We start from the raw sequence: 22,692 nt of genomic DNA on the forward strand, positions 1-22,692 counted from the left end.
AAATGCAGTAATTTTTTTTTAGCATTTCCTGCACTCTGCCCCATGTCATATCTTTGTGCAGTTACATCCAAGGTACGCAGTCGCAAAAAGTTGAAGACTATTTCTGCAGTTAATTGTTTGTCCTGTTAAATTTATTCCGGTGTGTTCATCAACCACTCTTGGAAGCATTTGTTTTGTTCTCACATATAAAAAATAAAAATAAAAAGGCAAAGCTTTCTCACCGAAAGAGAAGTTATACCTGAAATCAAACAGGGAGTATGTTTTAAGAAGGGTATGATTATCACATAGTCACTTTTCAGAGTAGAACAACATTGTAAGTTCATGTCTGCATGCAGTTTTCATTGGTATTCTGATAATGCCTGTCAAATGCAGCTCTCCCTCCACCTTCAAAACTTGTCCTGCCTGCTTATATCAACAGGTTCAGCTAAGTTTAACTCCTATTTTAAAATGGGCATCAAGCTCGGTTGCTCCCGTTTCAGCCACCAGAATACTAGAGCACAATACTGGGAAAGGGTGCATGGTTTTATAACCCCTTTGTCAGACACTGCTGCAATTTGTAACTTAAAAGACCAATTTCCCTTTTACAAGAAATTCTTGATATTTTACTGTTTTTATCTTTTCTCACGAACTCTTATTCAACACCCTAAAATAGGAATGTGCTAATTACTTTGTTCTAGTGTCAGTTTTCCTGTATTTGAAGGGATTTGTCAAGTTGTCTGTAACTGCTTCTTTGCTGTAATCCGTTGGAGCAGTAAGGTCATGAATTTGAACTACCCTTTCACTCCCAGGGACAAAAAAACTGCAAGAGGAAGTATTTTTCCTGTGTTACAAAAAATCCTTTTAGATTGGTAGTGCTTACTCTGTTTGGTACATTGCAGCATTTTAATGGTTTGGCATAGAGTAAGATTTTTTAAATCTGGGCTTTTGAAGGAATTATTTTCTATGCGTTGCTAGCCAAGCTTGTTAGTAGTTTAGACTGATATTTTATCTTCGGAAGTGGTCATTCTGGGTAAGAGTAGAGGCCCCTTGGCAAGACAGTATGGGGAACTCGCATTGCCTCTGCTGCGTACCTACTCTGTAGGGCTTCGGTAAACCAGGCATAATAAGCACTTGCATTGATTAATAAAATATACATACATATATATGCATAAATGTGTACATATATATGTGTAATTCTGTTTTCCATGTGAAGATTAAATTTTTAGCTGAGGATGAGATGAAGCTACTTTTTTTACAGATGAACAAGTACTTTGTAGAAGTCAAGTTTAAAGTGTTTATATACTCGTATGTGTTTTACTAGAAAATAATACTGCTGACTGGTTTAAACAACAGTTACTGTGCAGTAAATCTGGTTTATGTCTTGGTTAGAAACAATCGAAGAAATACTTTGGTAATAAGTACTAACAGACTAATGCTATCAAAATAAATGTGCCTAGACCTAGTTTTTAATATTTTTTTCATGTTCTCCTTTACATTAAATATGCTATCCATGTTAAGGAGTTAGTAATTTAACATGCTTTGTGTCCTTGAAGCTTAGTAAGTCTCTGTTTTAGATGGTCTATATCCCCTTTATACCTCTGTGCCTCTTCTTCCCTATACACTAGTCACAGGGATTTAGGTTCAATTAAACTGTAAAACAACTTAATATTATTCATTGCATTGGAGATCTTTGTTTTACAAGATCAGAAGTGATAGCGAAGTGATTATCTGAAGAATGAGCTGCACACTTTATTCCCCAACGGTTTGTAATTGTGCGGCGATACTGATGCCTGATAAGAGTCTTTTAAAACTTCAGTGTTTGCACTGAAACTTCAGTTTAGACTAGGTGCTTTATTCGGTTGAGTATGTTCCCCAAATAATTTATAAGACCTAGGCTGTTACCTTTCTAGTTTGGAATCAGATCTGTAAAACAAAGCATCCTGAGTTCTTGAAGAGCGTGTGGGTATGGTAGGCTAACCAGGAGGATTTGGATAACTAGAATTCAGTTTTCATTTTTAAGCTGTTCACACTCAAAAGTTTTCAGGAAGAAGACCAGGTGTCCTTGATGTCCACACTAATGCTTTGGTGGTTTTGGACTGAGAAAATGATGAGTACAATATTTAAGAAAATAGTCCATTGTATACAAGAGTATATCTGCATATAATAAGTACCTATGACAATATGCTTTTATTTTGGGGGTTTTACTATTTTCCAGGTTTGCAGAGTTGCCACTGAGCTATAACACTGCTGCTGTAATAAAAGGTTACATGAGAAGAGAAGCCAATTATCTATTAAATTGCTGGTTTTTATAATAATATCCAGGGGTTTACAAGGTTAAGCTTTCTGTGTGCTTTTGAAGTATGACGAGTTCTTCTAGGCACAATGGATATGTTTTCAGCCTTCCTGTATAACGATCCTGCTTAATGTGATTGTCTGAAGTAGTTTCACAGGCTAGACAGGAGTCTCCCAGTTGTAGCATAGTCATCATCTTACAAGTCTTAAAAAGGGATGGTTCCCAAATTAGACTGAAGAAAGCCTTGATAATCCTGAGTGTGAAATGTATTGTATATGTGCAGTTCTACTACACATACATAGCAGATTTGTTAAAACCTACCAAGTTTCTTAATTTCTGTTTTAATTGCTGGGTAAGTTGTCACATTTAATTTACGCTTACATGAAGGCTCAGTAAAAAAAAAAAACAAAAAAAAAAAAACAACCACCACCAAAAAACCCCTACCTGAAACAATTCCTGATCCACATGTGCAGTTCCATGACTGTGTGTGCTAACTAGAGCCCTGCAGTTTGTGAGCATGTAATCAAAACTACCCTATTAGTTTGTGGCACAGAATTGAGCATGTGATCAGTGGAGCAATAGAGATGCTAAAACAGGAAAGTAGCCTATAAGACTTCCTTTTAAACGGGCTTTGCTGCCCTCTCGTGGCATTAAATAATATTATTACACAGCATTTACAGGGAAGCTAGGATTTCATTCATATATTTAAATAATCTAGATGAGAAATAACTATAATTACAGATGCATAACTTTTTGTTATTTAGAAGGCCATTCCTGGAAGAGAAATTACTCTAGAGCATCACTCTGCATACTGCTTCACCTGCAGAATGTTGGGTTTCTTTTTTCTTTTTGTCTGTTAGTATCATGTCACTGTCGGCTCTTTTCTGGAAATAGTGATTGTCAACGGAAGCTAAAAATGATAGGTAAAAAGAACCTGATTTTTCTGGCTGTAAAGAATTAAGAGGCTTTAATTTAAAAGAAAACCTGGTAGTTTTTAAAAGGTGGTGTGGGGCATAAAGTATTTACTGATCCTTTACTGATTCTTACCACTGAATTTTGAAAACTAATTGTAAAATAAATACTAATTATTTCTATTTCAGGGCATAATCCTATACAGTGCAATAAATGTGATGCTTGTTGTGTCTTGCAGAGCACTAACGTCTTGGATTCTGGTATTGCAGTTTGACGTTTCGAAAAGATACTTTACCATTAGTACATTATCAGCCCACTGTAACACTGTTGTTGCCTAGCCTCATAAATACTTGGAATCAAAAGAAGGCTTGGCTGGGGCACTGTCAGCTGATTCCTCTTTTTTTTGTTTTGTTTTGTTGTGGTTTTTTTTTTAATAATTAATTTTGTAATAGAGCACCATTCAAACAGCACATACTGCAATTTGTTTTAAATTCAAGTGTAGATATTTCTTCTGTTGACTTTGAAAGGGCTTTCAGTTACTGTGTCACTTTCTGGATAGGAAAACTGAAAATGCTTTCCTTTTCCAATTCATACTCAATAACTTTAGGGAGTTTTTGAGGTTTTTGTTTTGGTTTTTTTTAAGTAGTAGAGTTGAAGTTTCTAGGTGGGAATTGTCTTTTGAATATTTCTGCTTGTAGTATAGTAGCAGTATCCCTTTTAAAATCATACTGTAGTTGAGAAAGATGCTTTGTTTGCATGCCGCTTATGATAATTGCTGCCTGTTGTAAAGTGGAGGGGGAGGCCTGCTGGAGGAGTTCAGAGTGGCATAAACTGATTAGAGAGCAATATATGAGGAGAAATTCACAGGACTGTGAGATGGTGATAGCTGTAGTTGGAATCACTAGCAAAAAGGAATAGGACCTAAACACAGGAAGGCAATTCAGTTCTTGGAAAGTAAGGAAAAACAAAGTGTAGTGAGAGTGATGAATGTTTTTGCAGCAAGGAAAGGAGTTCATGTTTCTAAAAGGAACTTCAGTTTGATGTATCTTTGTTTGTTTTAGAATTAGAGTAGAGCATTCTTAGTTACCTGGTTTGAAATTTGACATACGTAGTGCTTACAAGAGGTACCAGCTTGAAAGCCTGGGATGCTGAAGTCATCAAATATCCTGCAGAACAGGTACAGCATGACAAGAGGCATCATGTGTGCCTCCCCAAAAATGCCCTTTCACACTATTAAGTTGGAAAGGTGCCTCAGTAGGGACTGAAGGGTAGTTCAGATTTCATGGTCTATTTTGAAACAATTGGCTAACTTTGGGACTACTAACAAGGCTATAAGTCAGTATTACTTGTGAAGTGGAAATCTGCCCACTAAGCTAAGGCCCACCCAATTCTAAAGTTTCTGTAAGTCTGAGCAGGTGCTCACTTTACCTGCTTTGTTATATTCTTCTAATGACATTTCTTTTCCTGGTGCCCTTCACAAAAAATTAAAATGAGGAGGAGAATGGTTTTATTTATTGGAAGATAAAGCTATGTAACTCCTCCAGCCATAATGAGGTAAATATAAATAACAAGACCACACTGTTGTTTTCTTTGGCTCCAGGGTATATCTGTAGTTCTAGTACACTTACTGTTTTGCTGTTGCCTATTTTCCTTACGGCTTTTACTGACAGAACTGCTTCCTTGTAGGAGGACTGACAAATGGTAGTGGTCGCTATATTTCTGCAGCACCTGGAGCCGAAGCAAAGTATCGCAGTGCGGCAAGTACCTCCAGTCTTTTTAGCTCCACCAGTCAGCTCTTCCCTCCTTCACGCCTTCGTTACAGTAGGTCTGATATTATGCCTTCTGGACGTAGTCGATTGCTGGAAGATTTCAGAAACAATCGTTTCCCTAATCTTCAACTAAGAGACCTTGTTGGACATATTGTTGAATTTTCCCAAGACCAGCATGGTTCTAGGTAATTATTATAGTAAAGTTAATGACTTAATAATATTTTACTGCTTTGATATTGTTACATTAACATCAAACATTTGAATGAGCTGTTAGTCATCTTAATACAAAGCATGCCATTAATTGGAGCACATGCTCTTACACCAACCTTTTTCTTCTCTAGGAAATTTCATTATAAAAGTAGGATAAATTTAGCTGCTTGTAGAAGTTCTCAGTGTAGAAATAGCCTCATAACTAGACTTGTAAACTCTAGTATTTAGGTATCAAAAAGGCGTTGATTAAGAAAACAAAATATCTGGCATCTGGAATCTAAAACCATTTTTCAGCAATACATCATCAGGTACTTAGATAATATTCTTTTCATCTTTAATCCTTTTCAAATGAAAGTTTTAAAGTATAATTTTGCTAAAATGTATCCTTTTATATGCAAAGGCACTACTTTCATTTTAATAAGTTCTATAAATGTTGAATACTTGCTTTAGAATTTTGAGGTGTCTCATTGAAACAGCATTTGAGAGGTTTTCCTGTTGTTTATGTAAAGCATAATGTACCTTTTTTTTTGCACTTAGATTTATACAGCAAAAGCTGGAGCGAGCTACTCCAGCTGAGCGCCAGATGGTATTTAATGAGATCCTGCAAGCAGCATATCAATTGATGACTGATGTGTTTGGAAACTATGTAATACAGAAGTTCTTTGAGGTAAGCATAACACTAAGTGCATGAACAGAAATGCAAATGAAATGCTGTAAAATCTGATTAAATTTAACTGTTTTTTTCTTAACATCATAGCAGAATTCTACTGGACTTCTACCACAGAACCCAAACATACAACACTGCACATGGGTTTTCTGTTCTGTATCCCGTTTTTTTAGGTAACAGGCACAGTTTCTCTTTACGCTGGTGGTGCATATGTCAGTGAATATTAGTGAATGTACAGGCTGCACACTCAGGCTTTGCGTAATTTTAGCGTAATTTACAGAGACTTTCAGCAGATTATGGGAGACACAAAGATTTGAAGGATACTTTATGTTGGTTACTGCATCTTGATAAAGAGTGGGTCTGGAAAATGCTCTTGCACCCAAGTAAATAGCTGTGTGAACTTCATCCAGTGCTGTATATGAAGAAACTCACATAAAATTTATTGAGGTGGAATAATTTTGAGGAAGGGATGTCATAAGATACACCCAATATTACTAAAACTAGTGTTTAAAACACCTTTGGTTTTTGTTAACAACTATGGGGTTAAAAAAAAAAAGCCTTATTAGAGAGTGACAAAATTTGACTTACAGAGAGAAGAAAAACCAATACCTGTGTCCTGGAAAAAGTTATGTGTAGGAAAGGTATCTAGCATGGTGTACTTTAAATCAAGGATCATATCAAAGTATCTGGGTGGATAGAAGGTGAAGCTGGAAAATGTCCAGTAAGAAATCAGATGGTTGCTGTAAACAGGAATGTAGTTTTTCATGAGTAATCTACGAAACAATGTGCTCACTTTTTTTTTTTACTTGATATTCTTTTTTACAAATAAAAAAAATCTTCTGAAAAGCATGGCTGATGTATGGTATGTAAAATCTTGATCTTGCTCAATTATCATCAATTGCTGGGTTTTTTCCATAATGTTAGGTTGGATGGATACGTAGATAATCATTGTCAATTGAGTGTTTCCATCTTAATTCTGCAGAAGAGTTCTCATGAAAAAAGTGCACTAGGCCTTAGGTGTAGTAATGGATTTAGTTCATTATTTTAGTAGGAAGGCGAAGTTGCTTGAGCTTTCTTCAGAGCCTTAGGTGACTACAGGTGTGGCGTTTGACAGTTCTCAGCAGTGCTGCATGAATGTTGCTAGTGCCACCCAGCTGATTGTTTAGGGTCATCACTTCTTTGTGGTCTCTTGTACTGTACCAACTCAGGAGCTTGTGTGGGGGATCTGGAAACAGGGTTATGTGTATTATTATGAAGCTTGACTGGCTTCGACTCTGCTCAACATGGAGCAGCACAGAAGGTTGTAGTAGCACCGTGGTGGGAATAATATAGGCAGGAAGTAGCTACTGCTGAAAAACATTGGTTGAATTATACTTTAATACAGCCAGTGTACAAAATAATTTTGATTTTGCTCTGCAAAGCGCAAGTATTTTTAGATTTCCCAAAGTGCCCATGGTAAGAATGATTGTTCAAGTCATGTGAAGTTACCAAGAAGCTACTTCAGAGATTGAAATCTTTCCCCTCCTCACTTCCTGTTACAGCTTGCTTACTGTATACAAGATGTAAGATACACTGATCCATACAAATTTGAGATATCAGGGAAAATCTGGTTTGAATTAATACATTACAGTGATCTGTAATTAATTTGCCTGGTATAATTTGTCTAAAGTGGGTTATTGCATTTACATATTCCTACAGAGAGTCAAGTATAAACTACTTCAATCTTTTCTGTTGTCTTTCAAGGTCATGCATTTGATAGCAGGTGTGTGATTAGGATGTAGAACATTACAAAATGTTGCATTTAGAATATAAAAACTTCTGGTAAATATACCCACCAAAAATACAAAGGGGAAAAATCATTCAAGGTGCTCAGTAAACCTGTAATAGATGATGAAAGTACTTAAACTCTATCGTGTAAATTCCAGGATGGTGCAATATGTCTTCATTTGTTAACAACATATTTATTTTCTTTTAGTTTGGAAGCCTGGATCAAAAGTTAGCCCTAGCAACACGCATACGTGGTCATGTTCTGCCATTAGCCCTACAGATGTATGGTTGTCGTGTTATTCAGAAAGCACTTGAGTCAATCTCACCTGACCAGCAGGTAATTGTAAGTTAGAGCAATACTTTTTTTTTTTTTATTTCTTTTTATTGCATCCATCTTTTTACTCGCTTAAATTGTTGATTGTTCCTTTCATTATGAAATGCCCTAGGGACTAAAATAGTTGTTTAAATTAAATTGCTGAGGTACACAAGTGAAACAGCAGTGAATATAAAGATTGGATGGTTAGGATGAAATGGAATATTCCTTGGCGGGGGGGAGGGGAGAAGAAAAAAAAATTATTGTAAAGACAAGGATAATCTTTTTTTTTTTCAGAATGAAATGGTGAAAGAGTTGGATGGTCATGTTCTGAAATGTGTGAAAGACCAAAATGGAAACCACGTTGTACAAAAATGTATCGAGTGTGTTCAACCCCAGTCACTCCAGTTCATCATTGATGCATTCAAAGGACAGGTAGTGTCAACAGTTCATTTCCTCTTCTGTAGGGCTGCTTTGATCTGCTGATCTTTTTCCATCATTTGCATATACAAGATAGGGTTTGACACGTTGCAGTCAGTTTGTTTTAAGTAGGATAAAAAAGGGATGATAAAATGGAAAAGCTGTTGAAGAGACAGTTAACATGCTGTAAAAAGATGAATCTGTTGGAGGTGAGGCTCTAGAAAGACCTGTTTGGATGCATTATAAATACCAATAGAGGTATTTGGCTTAAGGCCAGACTTTGAGTTTCGTGATATGCCATTTCAAATTTCTTTTATAACTTTTAACATTGCCATTTTTTATGTAATAATAAAGTATCTGCTCTCTGGCTTATATTTTTCATTAAAATTTCCATTTTCTTCAGTTGCTTATGTTACAAGCCTGTTGTTCATGTTTCCCAGTTAATGTCTATCATTAAGGAAATACGTTAAAGAAATATACTAATCTGTTCCCTACATATGGGCTAGTGTTAAGTAAAGGGGGGTGGTATTTGTTTATTTAAGGTTGGGGATTTGGTTTTGTTTCCAAAAAAAGTTATTAATATAAGATTGATATTGTGCTGCAGGCTAGAGAATATGCTGCAGCTAAATAAAATTTTAATACTCTGAGACAAACGTGTACTTTTATAGTCTTGAGAAGAATTGTAAAAATCTTACTAACTTGGCTGTGTTACTAAATTTTACTTTAGTGGATGGCCAAATGTATTTCTTAACAAAATCTACAATATCCTTCTCTCACATTTTACACAACAACAATGTCTGAATTATTATTGTACATAGTAAATGGCATACCAGTGTTTCTAGAGTCAGGTCTTTTTACATCAAAAAGTGTGTATGGGGTAGATGAGATGCAGTTTCTAAACTGTAAATAGAGCCCCTTGACTAAAATGTGACTCTACTGGAAATCCCTCCTCAGCTCCAAGCAATTTTATATAAAAAATATTAGCTAGTCTGAAGTGGCAAATGAAAAATACCACACTTTAGTTATGTCATGTCACAATATGTCTCTTTCACCTGCCTGCATCATTTGGATCAATGTCTAATCAGACAAGATTCTGTGTTCAGTTCTGACGAACGCTGACTCTTAAATCTTCTAAATTAATTCCTGAAACACAAACCTGGCTTCTGGAGAAGCAAACAAATGGAATAAGCAAGATTTTGACTATGTTTTGAATACTTATTTACAAACTTTATATCTGTAACAGGGAGCCTGTTCTATATGCTGGAATGTGAAATCAGTGAGAATCAGCCAGAAAAATTGAACTCCTTTTTATAGGTGTCAACATCCTAAGATTTGAAAATGAAGTACAAAGTTGAAGGGAAAGCTTGAAAGGTGAACAGTGCTTAACTAAGGGTCATACTTCCAGGCTTTCCTTTGTAGCTAAGTAGGCTAGAAACATTGTAATGAAAACTTGGGTTCTTAGTTGTATAATTACTGGAGTCCTTGACGTGCAAAAAACTGCATTTTCATCTTTTCCCAATTTCTACTGGAGATGGAATTCTGATATTGGCAGGCAAGACTGTTTTTTTTATAGAAGTGGTTGGCATGTTCAGTTCCATTTCAAACGTGGTAATATTACTATATCTGTAAACTTCAGTTGGTTTAACTTCAGTTTGCAATCCTATTTTAAGGTATTTGTACTTTCAACTCATCCATATGGTTGTAGAGTAATTCAGCGTATTCTGGAACACTGTACTGCTGAGCAGACTTTGCCAATCTTAGAAGAACTGCATCAACACACGGAACAGCTAGTGCAGGTTAGTGCATATGTTCACTTTTTAATGTATTTTAGAGCCTTTTTTTGTTGTTATAATTTATTCCTATTTCTTAGTTTAAGAAATTGTTTAAATTCATTTGCCTCTTTTTAGTTTTGTAGACATTGATTTTTTGTTTTTCTTTCCTTCCATAGTTTTAATGAAAATGAATTTGGAAGTTGGGAGGCAAAGAAGATATAAAAAGCCTTTTTCTTATACTTTTGACTGTAGCTTCGAATATACATTGTAAATGCACAGAACTAGTATATTTTTCATTGCAAAGATTGCCTTTTTGTAGTTTATCTTGATTCACTCAGGTGTCCCTTCAGATAACTTCTAATAATGCCTAAACACAAATACATTGTCAAAAATATAAATGTTGCATATTCTTACACAAAAAGGGCATCTTTTCTAAAAGAAGGCAAAAGACCTTATACAACATGATTTCCTGTCTTGGTCTCAGATGAACAAAATGAGTGCTACAGATGGCTTCGAAATTGAATCCGTTTAAAATACTGGAAAGGACTCAGTGTTCAGTAGGAATTACCACACATAAAAAGGCAAGAATTGCCTTTTACTACATATTCACAATCTCATTTATTTCTCAGTGGTTTCTTGTATATACAAGTCTCTAGTTAGAACATAACTGTCTTGGGGAACCAAAGTTCAGGGAGATACTATGGCTGTTAAAGAATGATGATCTTAATTTTGAGGACTTCTTTCTTTAAGAGGATAAAAGGTACTCTAGCAAAATGCTGGTTTTACAGATTATTTGCATTTTGCATGTAAATTTTGTGGTCCATTAAGTAATTCTTGATGGAATATTTCTTGCATCACTTTGTTTCTATAATGTTGCCATTATTGTATTTTTCCTTGTATCTGTGCAAATAGTAATTTGAAAGTTTATGCAAATATACAAAAGCTGTATGGATTCCTTGGTATGAACACAAAAGAAAATTGAAGTCATCTTATTTTCAGGATCAATACGGAAATTATGTCATTCAACATGTACTGGAGCACGGTCGTCCTGAAGACAAGAGTAAAATAGTTTCAGAAATAAGAGGAAAAGTTCTAGCTCTGAGTCAGCACAAATTTGCCAGGTATTGCACAGCCTTCATATATTAAAGATTCACTAACCTTTTAAAGTTGTAATATTGGATTTATTTATTGTGTTACAAAAAGGATACGATAGGGTTTTTTCTGTTATGTAACTTGCCTCCTGAAATTTCATGTTTTTATAGAGATGAATGGTAGTGGTATTTCTATACTAGATTTGGGGAAGGGAAACGGGAAATGCCGTTCCATAGCAAAACAAAGAAGATTCCATAGGTTTATGGGATGGTTTATGTTCACCTTGGAACCCATTCCCTGCACTTGTACAAGTATTCATGCGAGGATCCCTAGAGCCAGGTGAAAAGCTCTCCTAGAACTTGCTTGATACACTGATGATGATAAGCTAGGACTTCCTGACTGTCGTTTATCAGTCCAGCTAAGCAATTTACAAGTATAAAAAGGCTAGCCTTAAAAAGTGGTGGTTCAGCCTGACAAGGATTTTATGCATTAGGAAATCTCAAAGACCATTGTAGAAGTCCTGAACTACTCTAAAATTAGAACTTAAAACTCATCCTTCGGTGCTTTTTGCTGAAATACGGATTATGTGCCTTTTGCTAAGGAAAACACACCTCGGAATTCATCCTGGATGATTTAGTGAGACTAACCTTGTCATCAACATTAAGTAGAAACGCACTGTGACATTATGGGGGCATTTGTTTTAAAAATTGATTGTATGCAAACTAGCAAGTTTGTCTGGATTTTATTTTTCTTTGCCTAAATAGAACTGTTCATAATCCTCTCCTTGGAACTTGCTTAATTTCTAAAGCACAAACTTAGGACCAGAATCACTTTGCTGTCTTATAAGCATTGATAGCCTTTCCAGCTTCTGAGGTATCTGGAAGGTCAGAGACTTCCTCTACAAAAGAAATATTTGACAATATCTCTGATCTAGGCGTGCTCCTGATAAGCGCCTTTATTCAAAAAGCAAGGAAGCCTTGTATCTGGCTTTCTCTGTTGTCTGTTAGAAGGGCCCACAACCAAAATAGATGTACTAGAATACCTCTGCAACCTGAGGTCCAGTATATCTACTGTAGGTCCAGTGGAAAATCTCTCCTACAAGATAGTAAGTATCAGAAAACTACTTTTTTACATGAGTAGGAGTGTATAATCCTTTAACTTAATCATTATAGACTGAAAATTTGGAAATCAGGATTTGACGTGTTTACAGTGTGCTCTTTAGTGGTGTTAAGACACTTGAACTGTTCAGATAAATTTAAAATTGCTACTTAAAAGAATGTTACATCTTAAGTCACAGAATGCATTTGTCTTATTTTTCAGCAATGTGGTAGAAAAATGTGTAACTCATGCTTCTCGTGCTGAAAGAGCTTTACTTATTGATGAGGTCTGTTGCCAGAATGATGGTCCTCACAGTGCCTTATACACCATGATGAAGGACCAGTATGCCAACTATGTTGTTCAGAAGATGATTGATATGGCTGAACCTGCTCAGCGGAAAATAATAATGCACAAGGTACATGAAGTATCTGTCATCTTTATTAATATAACAGAAGAAATACAGGTTTCTCGTTTTATTTGCTGGTATAAACCCATTCTGAAGTTCCCCCAAAAGAGATTCCTAGGCTTCCTAACATATGGGCACACTTTCTACTTAAGAATATCCAGACATGGACAAAAGTGCTATTGCCATAATTGCCCTAGGCTCTGTAACGCAGAGCCCAGTATATTCCTGCAGCAGCTCTGCTTCCCCCACTCACCAACAGGGCACTCCCACAAAAGGGCTACCTCCCTTTTCCTCTGATAGGTTCATCAATTGTTTGGTGAGTCAAGTCACCAATTGTACATATTTCCAGAAACTTCCAAAATTTTGAAATGCAAGCGTCTGACTTTTTTTTTTTTACATAATATTTTTAAAGTGTAGTAACCTCTACTTAAAATTTTTGAGGGGGGGAAAAAAAACCAAACGTGTTTCTTCTTACAGATTCGACCCCACATCACAACTCTGCGTAAATATACCTATGGCAAACACATTCTGGCCAAGTTGGAAAAGTATTACCTGAAGAACAGTGCTGATCTGGGGCCAATTGGTGGACCACCAAATGGGATGCTGTAAAAGATGAAAAGAAATGGAAGAAAAATTGAATTGTGAATGATCAAAACATACAACTTAACTATAAATGTTCTGATTTTTTTAAATCTATTTATTGACTTTGTTCATCCATTTGTAAAATTTTTATTCTTGTGTATATTTTTGGGGAGTGAATTATTAAAAAAAAAAAGAAAAAAAATATCTCCAGCCCTGATCCAGAGACCTATCAGATTGGATGGCTGGCAAAGCACAGAATGCCTGTATATGATGTAATTGTATCAAAATAGCTGTCACATATTTTGTAAATTTTTACCTTGTAAAGTCACTGAAATAGTTTTTAAAGGGAAAAAGTACAGTATTCTTTTAATACACTGGCTTGCAATCTGGTAGGTCTACCCAGCATCATAGCACAACAGGTTTATAGAGTTGTATATAGAATTAATCCTTATTTTTCCCTTTTGTGTGAAGTCTTTTATACCAGATTAAAATTGATCAGCTGCATAAACATTATTTAACATGTTGAAAAGTTAAGTTGTATTTTGGTGGTTCACAACACACTATCCAAATAATAAACAGGGCACAGCAAATTAAAGTAGGGAATAACAAAACAATGGAAACTTTAAAAGACTAGCTTTCATCACCTGCTGTGGATACAGTTTTTTTAAAATGATGCCCTAAGGTTTTCTCTAGCGATGTATTAAAAATAAAAGTGCTGTATATACTTATATATTTAATTGTTGTACAAGGTAGAGGGATTACAATGATGGTGGTACTTCCACTCAGTAAAGTACACTGTTGGAAAAAGAGTGAACCCTGTATTAACTTTACAGTCAGTTTTACAACGCAGGAAGAGTAGAGATTTGTATTTTTTTATTTTGCATATAGAATTGTAAGGATTTGAAAGTGTTGAGCATTTATTTTGCTTTTTCACTGTAGATGCAAAAAATAGGTATTGATGAAGAGAAAAGGGGCCACTGAAAAGTAAACTTGATAGCTCAACATTTAAGCATGATTGATTAAATATTCAGATAGCTTTTTTGCTTCCTATAAATATATGCATTGTATACGTGTAGTTAATAGGTGTAAGTTTACAGTTTGAAAACAAATCTCTTGTTTCGATGTTTATTACAAGCCTTGCTAATTTAGTAGTGATGCTTACCTTGGTTGTACAGATGTACATTTGTAAACCTTCATGCTGTAAATGTAATTTGTTTTACCCCTTTTTGGGACAAAAATTTGCATTTTAGTGTATATTCATATCCCCATTCCCTTTTCTCCCCCTGGCATATAGTGTTGTATAATGTAAATTTATTTCAGCAAATCAAGAGTGATTTTTTTAAATTCTATCTTTATATGGTTTCAGAAATATGAACCGGCTTTCTTTTTATCTATTGTGAGAAACATTATGTTTTGTTTATAACATAGCTGTTGATTCTGTTAATATGGACACTTTGGGAAATCAATCTGTTCAAATTTTAAGTCGGGATAATAAGCATAGTAAGAAATGGACTGAAATATTTGGTTATCACAGAAACCAATGCTTCTTCCATCTTAATAAATGTGGCATGATTTTTTTGTACAGAAGAGTACTGTATTTTTGAATAGCCTTCTCCCAGCGTAAAGCAAATATGTATGATACTGTCAATTTTTTTCTCTGGACATATGACATTGTAACAGTAACATAAAGATGATGTACATTTACAAGCGGCCTTATGTACATTTCCCAATGATCTTTTTAAGGCAGAATTGTGACCATATGTGTATAATTAAAATCCTTTTTAATCCTTTGCCTATGGAAATATTTTGGAAAAAGCTTACTTTGTATATTCAGTTTCTGAAAGATAAAGAAAGTGCTTTGTATGTTGTTGAAGTAAGTATTTTGTGTAAAACATTCATTTGGATGGCTTAACCTAAAGTTTTGATCAACAAGATAGTTTGAAAACAATGTCTTGAGCGTTGATCAAATAAAAGGCTGTTATGGTAGGAGTCTGATCATGAGGAAAGAAAATAGTAGTGGTATAAACTTGTATAAGGAATTCTGTCATATTACTGTTTATATCAGGTTTACATAAATCTTATGAAAGCATACATCTGAGGCGCTACTTTTCTAATGGTAGCGTTAAGTCATTAATAGGCAAATAGGAAACTTTGTTCTGGCCTACTTCCAGTTTCTGAAGCTGTCATTTAGTGCCTGCATTAAGTGATGTAGTAGGCCTAATTATTTTTAGTAAGTACAGTCTTCATTGCCAAGTAGTTTTTGCGTGGCAGTTCACAAAATTCCTCTCAGGAGGTACAAGCCCTGTCATTGGAGCCAGAGCTTTCCCGTAGTCCCACAAAGGATGAGTTTTGAGCCACTTCCTTGGACACGTTAATTCTCTTCAGTGACTATCTTTACCCTGTGTACAAATGCTGTGTGTTATAATCCACAGAGCTGACATTCTCTCCGACATATAAGACAGTAAGTTAGGCTTTTGGGGATGTCCAGGGAGAAACTGATCATGTCCCAGTACTTTGTCCCTGTAGTATTCATGCCATGGCTGAATTTAAACAGTCCTAGAATTATCATCCTTAGTGCTTTCAGTATCTTGAACATAATCTTCCACTTGCTCTCCTAAAATCATTTTGCACAAATTCTATCCAGGAACTTGAAAATCACTGGTTTTCCTTTCAACTGTTCTAGGCTTTGGGTAGAACCACTAGACTTTTTGCTCAAGTATTGCTTTTTGATATAGATTGTTTATGGACCAGTTTGATTAGGTTTGACTCCAGGTGGCTCATATGGAATAATGTAATGTTCACATGTATATACTGTAAAAATCCAAATGAAAATGTGTGAATAACACTGTGTGAAATACATCTGGTCTTGTGTTTTTTCCTGTAGGAAACCAGCCATTCTTTATATTCTCAGTTACGCGACTTGTCTGCTATCTGCGGAGCCCAGCTTTGAAAAGGTACTCATTTCTAGTGATCTGATGGGAATCGGTCAATTATTGAAAAACCCTTCATTAGATCATTAAGTTTCCAGAGGCTAGTTCTGAGCAGCTAAGCCTTCATATTGTCTTACAAAAAATCTTTACCAATGTATAGTTACAGCTACAACCTGACAACACTTTCTTCATACACCACTGGATCCGGGATGAGTTCTTGAGCATTTGAGAGGGCTAAGATTGCTAGCTGTCTATGGCAGCATTGGATCCACACTCGTTTCTGTAATAGCCTGGGATTTTCTTCAAAGGACTGTTTTTAGCTTAAGGTGTGGAACAAAGTGGTCTGTCTTAACTGCAGGGGAAGCGTTCCCACTTTTTGGTGTTAAAATAACTCCTCGAAGTAGCCCCTTATGGACAGAGCAACCATAATACTATTGCCTCCATCGCTGACTGCTAGATCCATTGATACTTTTTCATCAGAGTGTGGGGAAGATTAAGGTTTCAGGGGTCATAATGTCTAGGTGTTTTAGAGTGCTGAAGGAGATTCAGAAACCAATTTAGTCACTCTTTTTCCCTCTGCTCTAAGGAACAGGCATTTGAAGAGATGCTCGTGACTCACTGTAGTAGCGTGGTAATTAGGTTGATCTGTCAGTCAGTTTTGTTCCATGAGAATGTTTGATGTTTAACATAGGGTAACTAGGAAAATGGGTAAACAGTGGGGTGACAGCAACTCCCACCATGTCATTCCGGGAATTAAAGCTGAAAGAACAATTGCAAAAGCATTTTAAGATCTAGGGACTGGTCATTAAAATTGCAGATTGCATCCAAGTCATGCGCCTGGGGAGAAAACTCAGTGCTAACTCTACAGAAAAGCAATTTGCTACTGAATGGTTGCAGTCAGGTCAGCGGCAGTGCTCTAATGCTGAATTTTATAGAGAGCATGGTGGCCGGTCATAGTCTGTCCCGAGAGTGGCAGATTGTTTTGTAGCTTTGCTCAGTGATGGTGTAGTTAGTGTTGCTGCTTGAGGAAGGAAAGGGAAAAACCACATGCTGTATCTGATCTCAGCTGTCCCAGTCCTGGTCCCCAGCCCGCAACAGGGTTGGAGCATCCGTCAGTTGACACAACGGTTCACATCGTACCAAGATACTGGTAGCACTTGAAGGGATCCCAAAGTCTCATTAGTCTATGGGCAGCACTGGTGTTTCGATGAGTGTGTGCTACAGGCAGTGCTTCACTCTGCCTGAAGTTTCAATTTGAAGTATTTCCTGTGATTGTAAACAATGTCAGAAACACAGGCGCTATCTGTGCCCAAAGATGCTGATTCAAGCACCTCTTGGCTTGGGGATGATGCAACTTGGTTGCTGTCAGGGATAGCATATATCCCTCTGAGGTCTCTGCTTGGTTCTTCAAGGGCTGGTGTGCAGAGCTGGGCTAGAGAGGTTTGGGAGAACTTAGCAAATGTAGATCCTGCCACCCTGGAAGAGACAGTGTGAGCGATGCTGCAGAATGAGCCTGGGGTGTCAGCGCTCCTGGGTGGCAGAGCAGCCCAGGCCTCCCCCAGTCCGTTGTCAGAAGGGGTTAGAAACCAGCATCGTTATCATGGAAAGACCAGTCAGGGCTCGCTTTCACCTCCTCCCACACAGAAAGGGTGGAAGGATGTCCCTCAAGTGTTGACAGCACTCCAGAGCCAATACAGCACATAGGCTTTTCCCTGCTCGCGCGGTGCCCCTGTTAAAGAAAGGAGGCAGCTGCTTTATCCAAGAGAGTGAACCAAAACCCGATGTTACCTGTTAAGTTTCAGAACATAGAGGCTATCGGAAGCTACCACCCTGCATTGGGGGCAGAGAGCCCGTAGGGAAGACCAAGCTTAGGGGTTTAACCGAATTGCTGGTATTCCTCAGTGAGGTGGTGCAGGAGTGTTACCTGCATCGGCCCTTTGGACGGAGCCTGCTCCTTTTGCATGCTAGCTCTGTGGTTAGGGAACTCACCCAGCAAATGAGATGCTTGAATTAGTTCCCTGTATCAGCCTCAGGCATTTGAACCCACCTCCCTCACTTCACAGGAGTATGCCCTAACCACAAGGAGCTGGGCGGGTTCACTTTCTGCTTCTGAATTTGGGCTGGGCTTTTAGCACAGCTTGAACCATTCGTTGCATCACAAACAGCACAAGATGGAGCATGACTCCTAAAACATGCAGGTGGGAGTGGGTAAGTTCTGCTCTTGAGATCCTTGTCTCCACCTCAATTCTCCCAGACTCACTTAATGCAAAATATATCTTGGGAGCAGCATTCCCCCATCATTAACAAATTGGAAACGCTCCAGAGGCTTTTTATATAGCAGCTGAAACGTGGGAAGACCTATTCTAAAGACCCTCTTCGTTTCATTAGTAAGAAGGAACATAGGAATAAAATGTTCGCCCTCTCACCAGCATTAGTTCCCTGGGCACAAGAGGCTTTCCGCCTCTTCTTCCTCTGCTTGCACAGCACCTACTCAGCCTGAAAGTATCTAGATCTGCAAACAAGAGTCAGGGGCATGTTGCAGGTGACGCAGCTGATGTACTAGACCGTCGGACAGGGAGAAACCCCTTGCTAAGCTGAGCTGAGCAGCCCTGATGAGCTTCGTTTGAGCTTAAGACCTGCCTGGAGGGTTCAGATTTCCTGGCAGCCGCACAGCACCGCAGCCCTTCCCCAGCTCGGCTGCCGGCTCTTTTCCCAGCCAAGCCTAAGGGAGGCAGGGAGGGAGACAGCCCTTCTCCAGCACAACCATGCTCAGGTGGTGGAGGCTGTTTAGGGAATGCAGCCTGCTTGTCTGCTCATCGCAAGGCAGGTTCACACGCTACGGTTTCACAAATGCTCGCTTTGGTTGCTGGCTACAAATTGTATCCACATGGAGCTGCCGTGGTACTCGACCACTGCAGAGGGATGTCACCAGCAGGGACTGGTGAGGAATTGGCCAAGCCTGCTGAGGTCCTTCTCCTTACAGGTCAAGTTTGCTGTGCCCTCTCAGGCTGCAAGACCACAGTCTGTTCCTGTCAAAGGGCTTTTCACAGTGTTACGGAAGCAGAGCCGTTTCAGGTGTCACTTAAAGTAGGTCCCAAAATAAAGTAAGATCCCCAGAGGTACACAAGTTCTTACCGAGGGCCAATGGAAACTGCAAGAAGGGGATGTGTGATGGCAAGGGCAACACACGGGAAGGTGGTGGCAGAAAGCACCAGGCGGCCTTGCCAGTGAGAGAGATGATGACAGAAAGCACGTTCACAGCTATATTCTCTTCTCCCATGACTGCAAATATAGGCACCCTATTCCTTGCCTACCTTGGGAGAACCAGAAGTTAGAGGTTCCCTGGTGGGAATGAAGACCTCTCTTTTCTCCCCTATATAATCCTTATCTCCCTTTCTCTAAGAGAACTGAAATACAGGATCAGAAAGTATTTGCAATTCTCCCCCGCCCCCGGATCAATCCAGGACGAGAGGTTTTGGGAGACCATCTGCTCATACAAGCTAGGATCTTGGGGAAGGATTCAGCTCAGTTGCTTCCCCGTTGGCTCAGGTCTGGTGGGTCTGCCTTAGTGCTGTTCCCTGCTCCACACCTTTGTATATAAACTGGTTTCCAGAGGCTGGTAAAACAATCAGAGCAAGCGCTCTTTAACCAAGGATTACAGAGGACTGAAGCTGGGCTGAAGAGCTGAGGATGGACAAACTCAATGCAAGCCACAGAGTCAATTCCAACCCCCTGCATGGAGGGATGGGATGAATGGAGCAGAGTTCACCCCTGTCAGAGCTCCAGGCTATACACTGATCTCATTCAGCTGGGCCATTTGGCTCTTAAAAAGCCTTTTTGTTTGAAAACTGACTATCTTAAGTACTCCAAAATTCACATGATGTTTCCTATTTCCTTGAAATGTCATGTGTCTCCTGAGAACCAAGGGTTTGATTATTTGCCCCAGTTTGGGAGTCATACGAGTTCGCATGCTGCTGGGAAAGGGTCTCTCATCCAGCCCTACCCCGTGTGCCACCCCCTCCACACGTGGGGAACCAAAAGCCCAGAGATCTGGTCTGGGCGTTAAAGGTCACCCACTCCACACTTCTGTGAAGTGCTGCACGGCTCCCGCTACCCACTTCAAGAAGGGATACTCCCACCAGGGTCACGCAGCTACACTCCATCAGAAAGGCTATGGAGGAGACACCATCCCGGTTTAAAACCACTTCTGTTTAGGTGTAGGCACTTCCATTCAGACACATACACTGGGAACAGATCCTGTTGCCTGTGTCGGTAACTGGTGCCATTGGAGACACCGTTGAGCATCCAAGACACCTGGACAGGGCAGGTGAACATCCCCTAGGAGCTTGCCTCAGCCTAGCCTCTACCTTCTACTCCAGAAGGGCATCTAAGATGGTACTGGACACCTTCATATAGACAATGGGTCTCTTCACCTGGAAGGTACCAGAAACTGATAAGCAACTTTTTATAAATCAGTGGTTAAAAGGTGGGGAGGGAATAGAAGGCAGGAATAGGCCCAAAGGGTTTGTTGGGGATGGGAGTGAGAACAGCTTTATATTGCAGAATAGGACGGGATGAGAGATGGAGAAACAAAGCATATACATCCACACACACACGCTCAAAGCTACTGTAACCACCATGGAATAAACAACCATAATGACTTTGGATTATAAATACTGGGAGAAGGGGAGAGGGAAGGGATAAGGAGCACCTTGGGAACCCAATGGTATCTTTAAAAAACAATAATAATAAAAAGACACCATTATGCACAGCAAAACCTTCATTCCAGGCCTCCCGGTAAAGCACAGCTAATTTCACAATCACCTAAGAAGAAACCAAGCTTCAAAAAGGAAACAAAAAGGCGGAAAAAAATTAAGCAATTAAAATGTCTGTGTTCACTGTGGCAGAGTTAGTGCTGCTCAGAGTGGGGCAGGCAGCATGCACACATGCCACACGCAAAGCTTAAACCCAAGGTAAAACCCCAGCTCTCTCTTCCCCATAGACATGTAGGTCAGCACTGCAGAAACCCACCCCACAGCCCAACGGGGGTTACAGCCCTTGCTCCCCTCCTTTCTTCCCATTCCTCACCCGAGTATGTCCCCTCCCGTGCCCCCCCGCTCTCCTCCCTGTGGCCGTGCACCCTGCCTCCCACCTGGGCAGATGTTCCCGTGGTGGTGGTTAATCGCGGGTAGCACGTGCTGAGGGGCAGACACCTCGGGCACAGCTTTGCTCTCTGCTCCAGCCTTGCACCAGCTCCATCCCTGGGGCACCGGAGCACAAACCTACCTGGGGTGGGGGTTACGCCAACCCCACTCCCAGGCGGGGTGACAATGGGAGCTGGGCAAAGGCGTTTTCCTGATGAAAGCGTGAGAAGGTCCAGGATGAAGGATGAGGCAGGATGGGTGGGGAATCAATGGGTGAATCAACGCTATGACAGCAAGGGCTGAGAGACACTTGTACCGCCTGGAGGGATACGGCAGTGGAGTGACTGCACACAGCCCTGAGACAGCCAGTATCTGCGGAAATGGGTAAGCGGCCTCAAAATGCTCAATGAAGGATGATAATTACAGCAAGATGCATCCCTTTGGTTAATCAGGAAGAAAACCTGTATGTTATGTCATATCAAATGCACGGCACAGTCACGATTGGTAGCAAGAGTAAATGAGAAAACCTGAAGTCAGCCCAAGAGCAGCATTACTCAGAGATGCTCAGTGAATCTGGAGTCCAGATCATACCAGCTTGACAAAAAGGAAAAAAACCAACAGTATTTTTCACAACGTTGCAAATCTCTGTTCTAACCGGCAGTTACTGAAATTGAACTAAAACCTCTGATGCAGCCTAACCCTGCTCTCATGATTACTCTACTACAGCATCTGCTTCTTCCAAGACCACAGCTTTTTTGCATACGTAGGAGTATTAAACCTGCTTTGGCAGAATTCTGGAGCTATACGTGCTTACTCAAATTCTCCATGTAGCAGAAACACCTAAACCCAAGTCATTTGGCTGTTTAAAAGTGACAGTTTTGAAGCATACAGGTAACATGTCTCATGTGGACTGATATTTCTATATTTTGGTTAAAAGTCTTTAGTTTTCTCCTTCATTTGGAACTTTTTAACCAGCCGTACAGCACTGGTTTATGCAAAAACTGATAGCAAATTTCAAGAGTTTCATTGTAAGAGTACAGGCACCACATCCCACAAGGAGAATTTTTATTAAGGTTTTATGCAAGTTATTTGAGCACCCAGGAGCCTCTATCACAAACCAGGACAGTAAAGGAATACACAGAGAAAATACAGGAGTCCTTTGATAAGAGATTATACCTCATTTGACCTGGACTCCCCACCTCTCCCAGGCAAATAATGGGTCTCTGTGGCACTGCCAGGGCCAGCTGTAGGACTAAAACTATACATATTTTTATTCTCGTGGCAGTCATCAAGGCACTACAAAGACGCTAAGTATCACAGTCCCTATTTTGCAGGATG

At 39.1% G+C, this 22,692-nt stretch overlaps 1 protein-coding gene across 10 annotated transcripts in view; it reads left to right on the forward strand.

The window, feature by feature from the left end:
• The window catches only part of PUM2 (pumilio RNA binding family member 2), a 77,490-nt gene extending 61,351 nt beyond the window's left edge, over positions 1-16,139 (forward strand). For 6 of the 10 annotated variants that reach the window (XM_052810268.1, XM_052810269.1, XM_052810267.1 and 3 more), the window contains 8 exons: positions 4,871-5,138; positions 5,701-5,830; positions 7,806-7,940; positions 8,208-8,345; positions 10,001-10,126; positions 11,102-11,223; positions 12,515-12,707; positions 13,176-16,139. In XM_052810268.1, coding sequence (XP_052666228.1) covers positions 4,871-5,138; positions 5,701-5,830; positions 7,806-7,940; positions 8,208-8,345; positions 10,001-10,126; positions 11,102-11,223; positions 12,515-12,707; positions 13,176-13,307 — 1,244 coding nt within the window. In that variant the 3' untranslated portion in view covers positions 13,308-16,139. Of the gene's footprint in view, positions 1-4,870; positions 5,139-5,700; positions 5,831-7,805; positions 7,941-8,207; positions 8,346-10,000; positions 10,127-10,278; positions 11,062-11,101; positions 11,224-12,514; positions 12,708-13,175 lie in introns of those variants that run through there. The other 4 variants (XM_052810266.1, XM_052810265.1, XM_052810271.1 and 1 more) reach the window with 2 other exon arrangements.
• Positions 16,140-22,692: the final 6,553 nt, after the last annotated feature.

This window comes from Harpia harpyja, chromosome 15 (genome assembly GCF_026419915.1).
Source record: "Harpia harpyja isolate bHarHar1 chromosome 15, bHarHar1 primary haplotype, whole genome shotgun sequence".
Lineage (NCBI taxonomy): Eukaryota > Metazoa > Chordata > Aves > Accipitriformes > Accipitridae > Harpia > Harpia harpyja.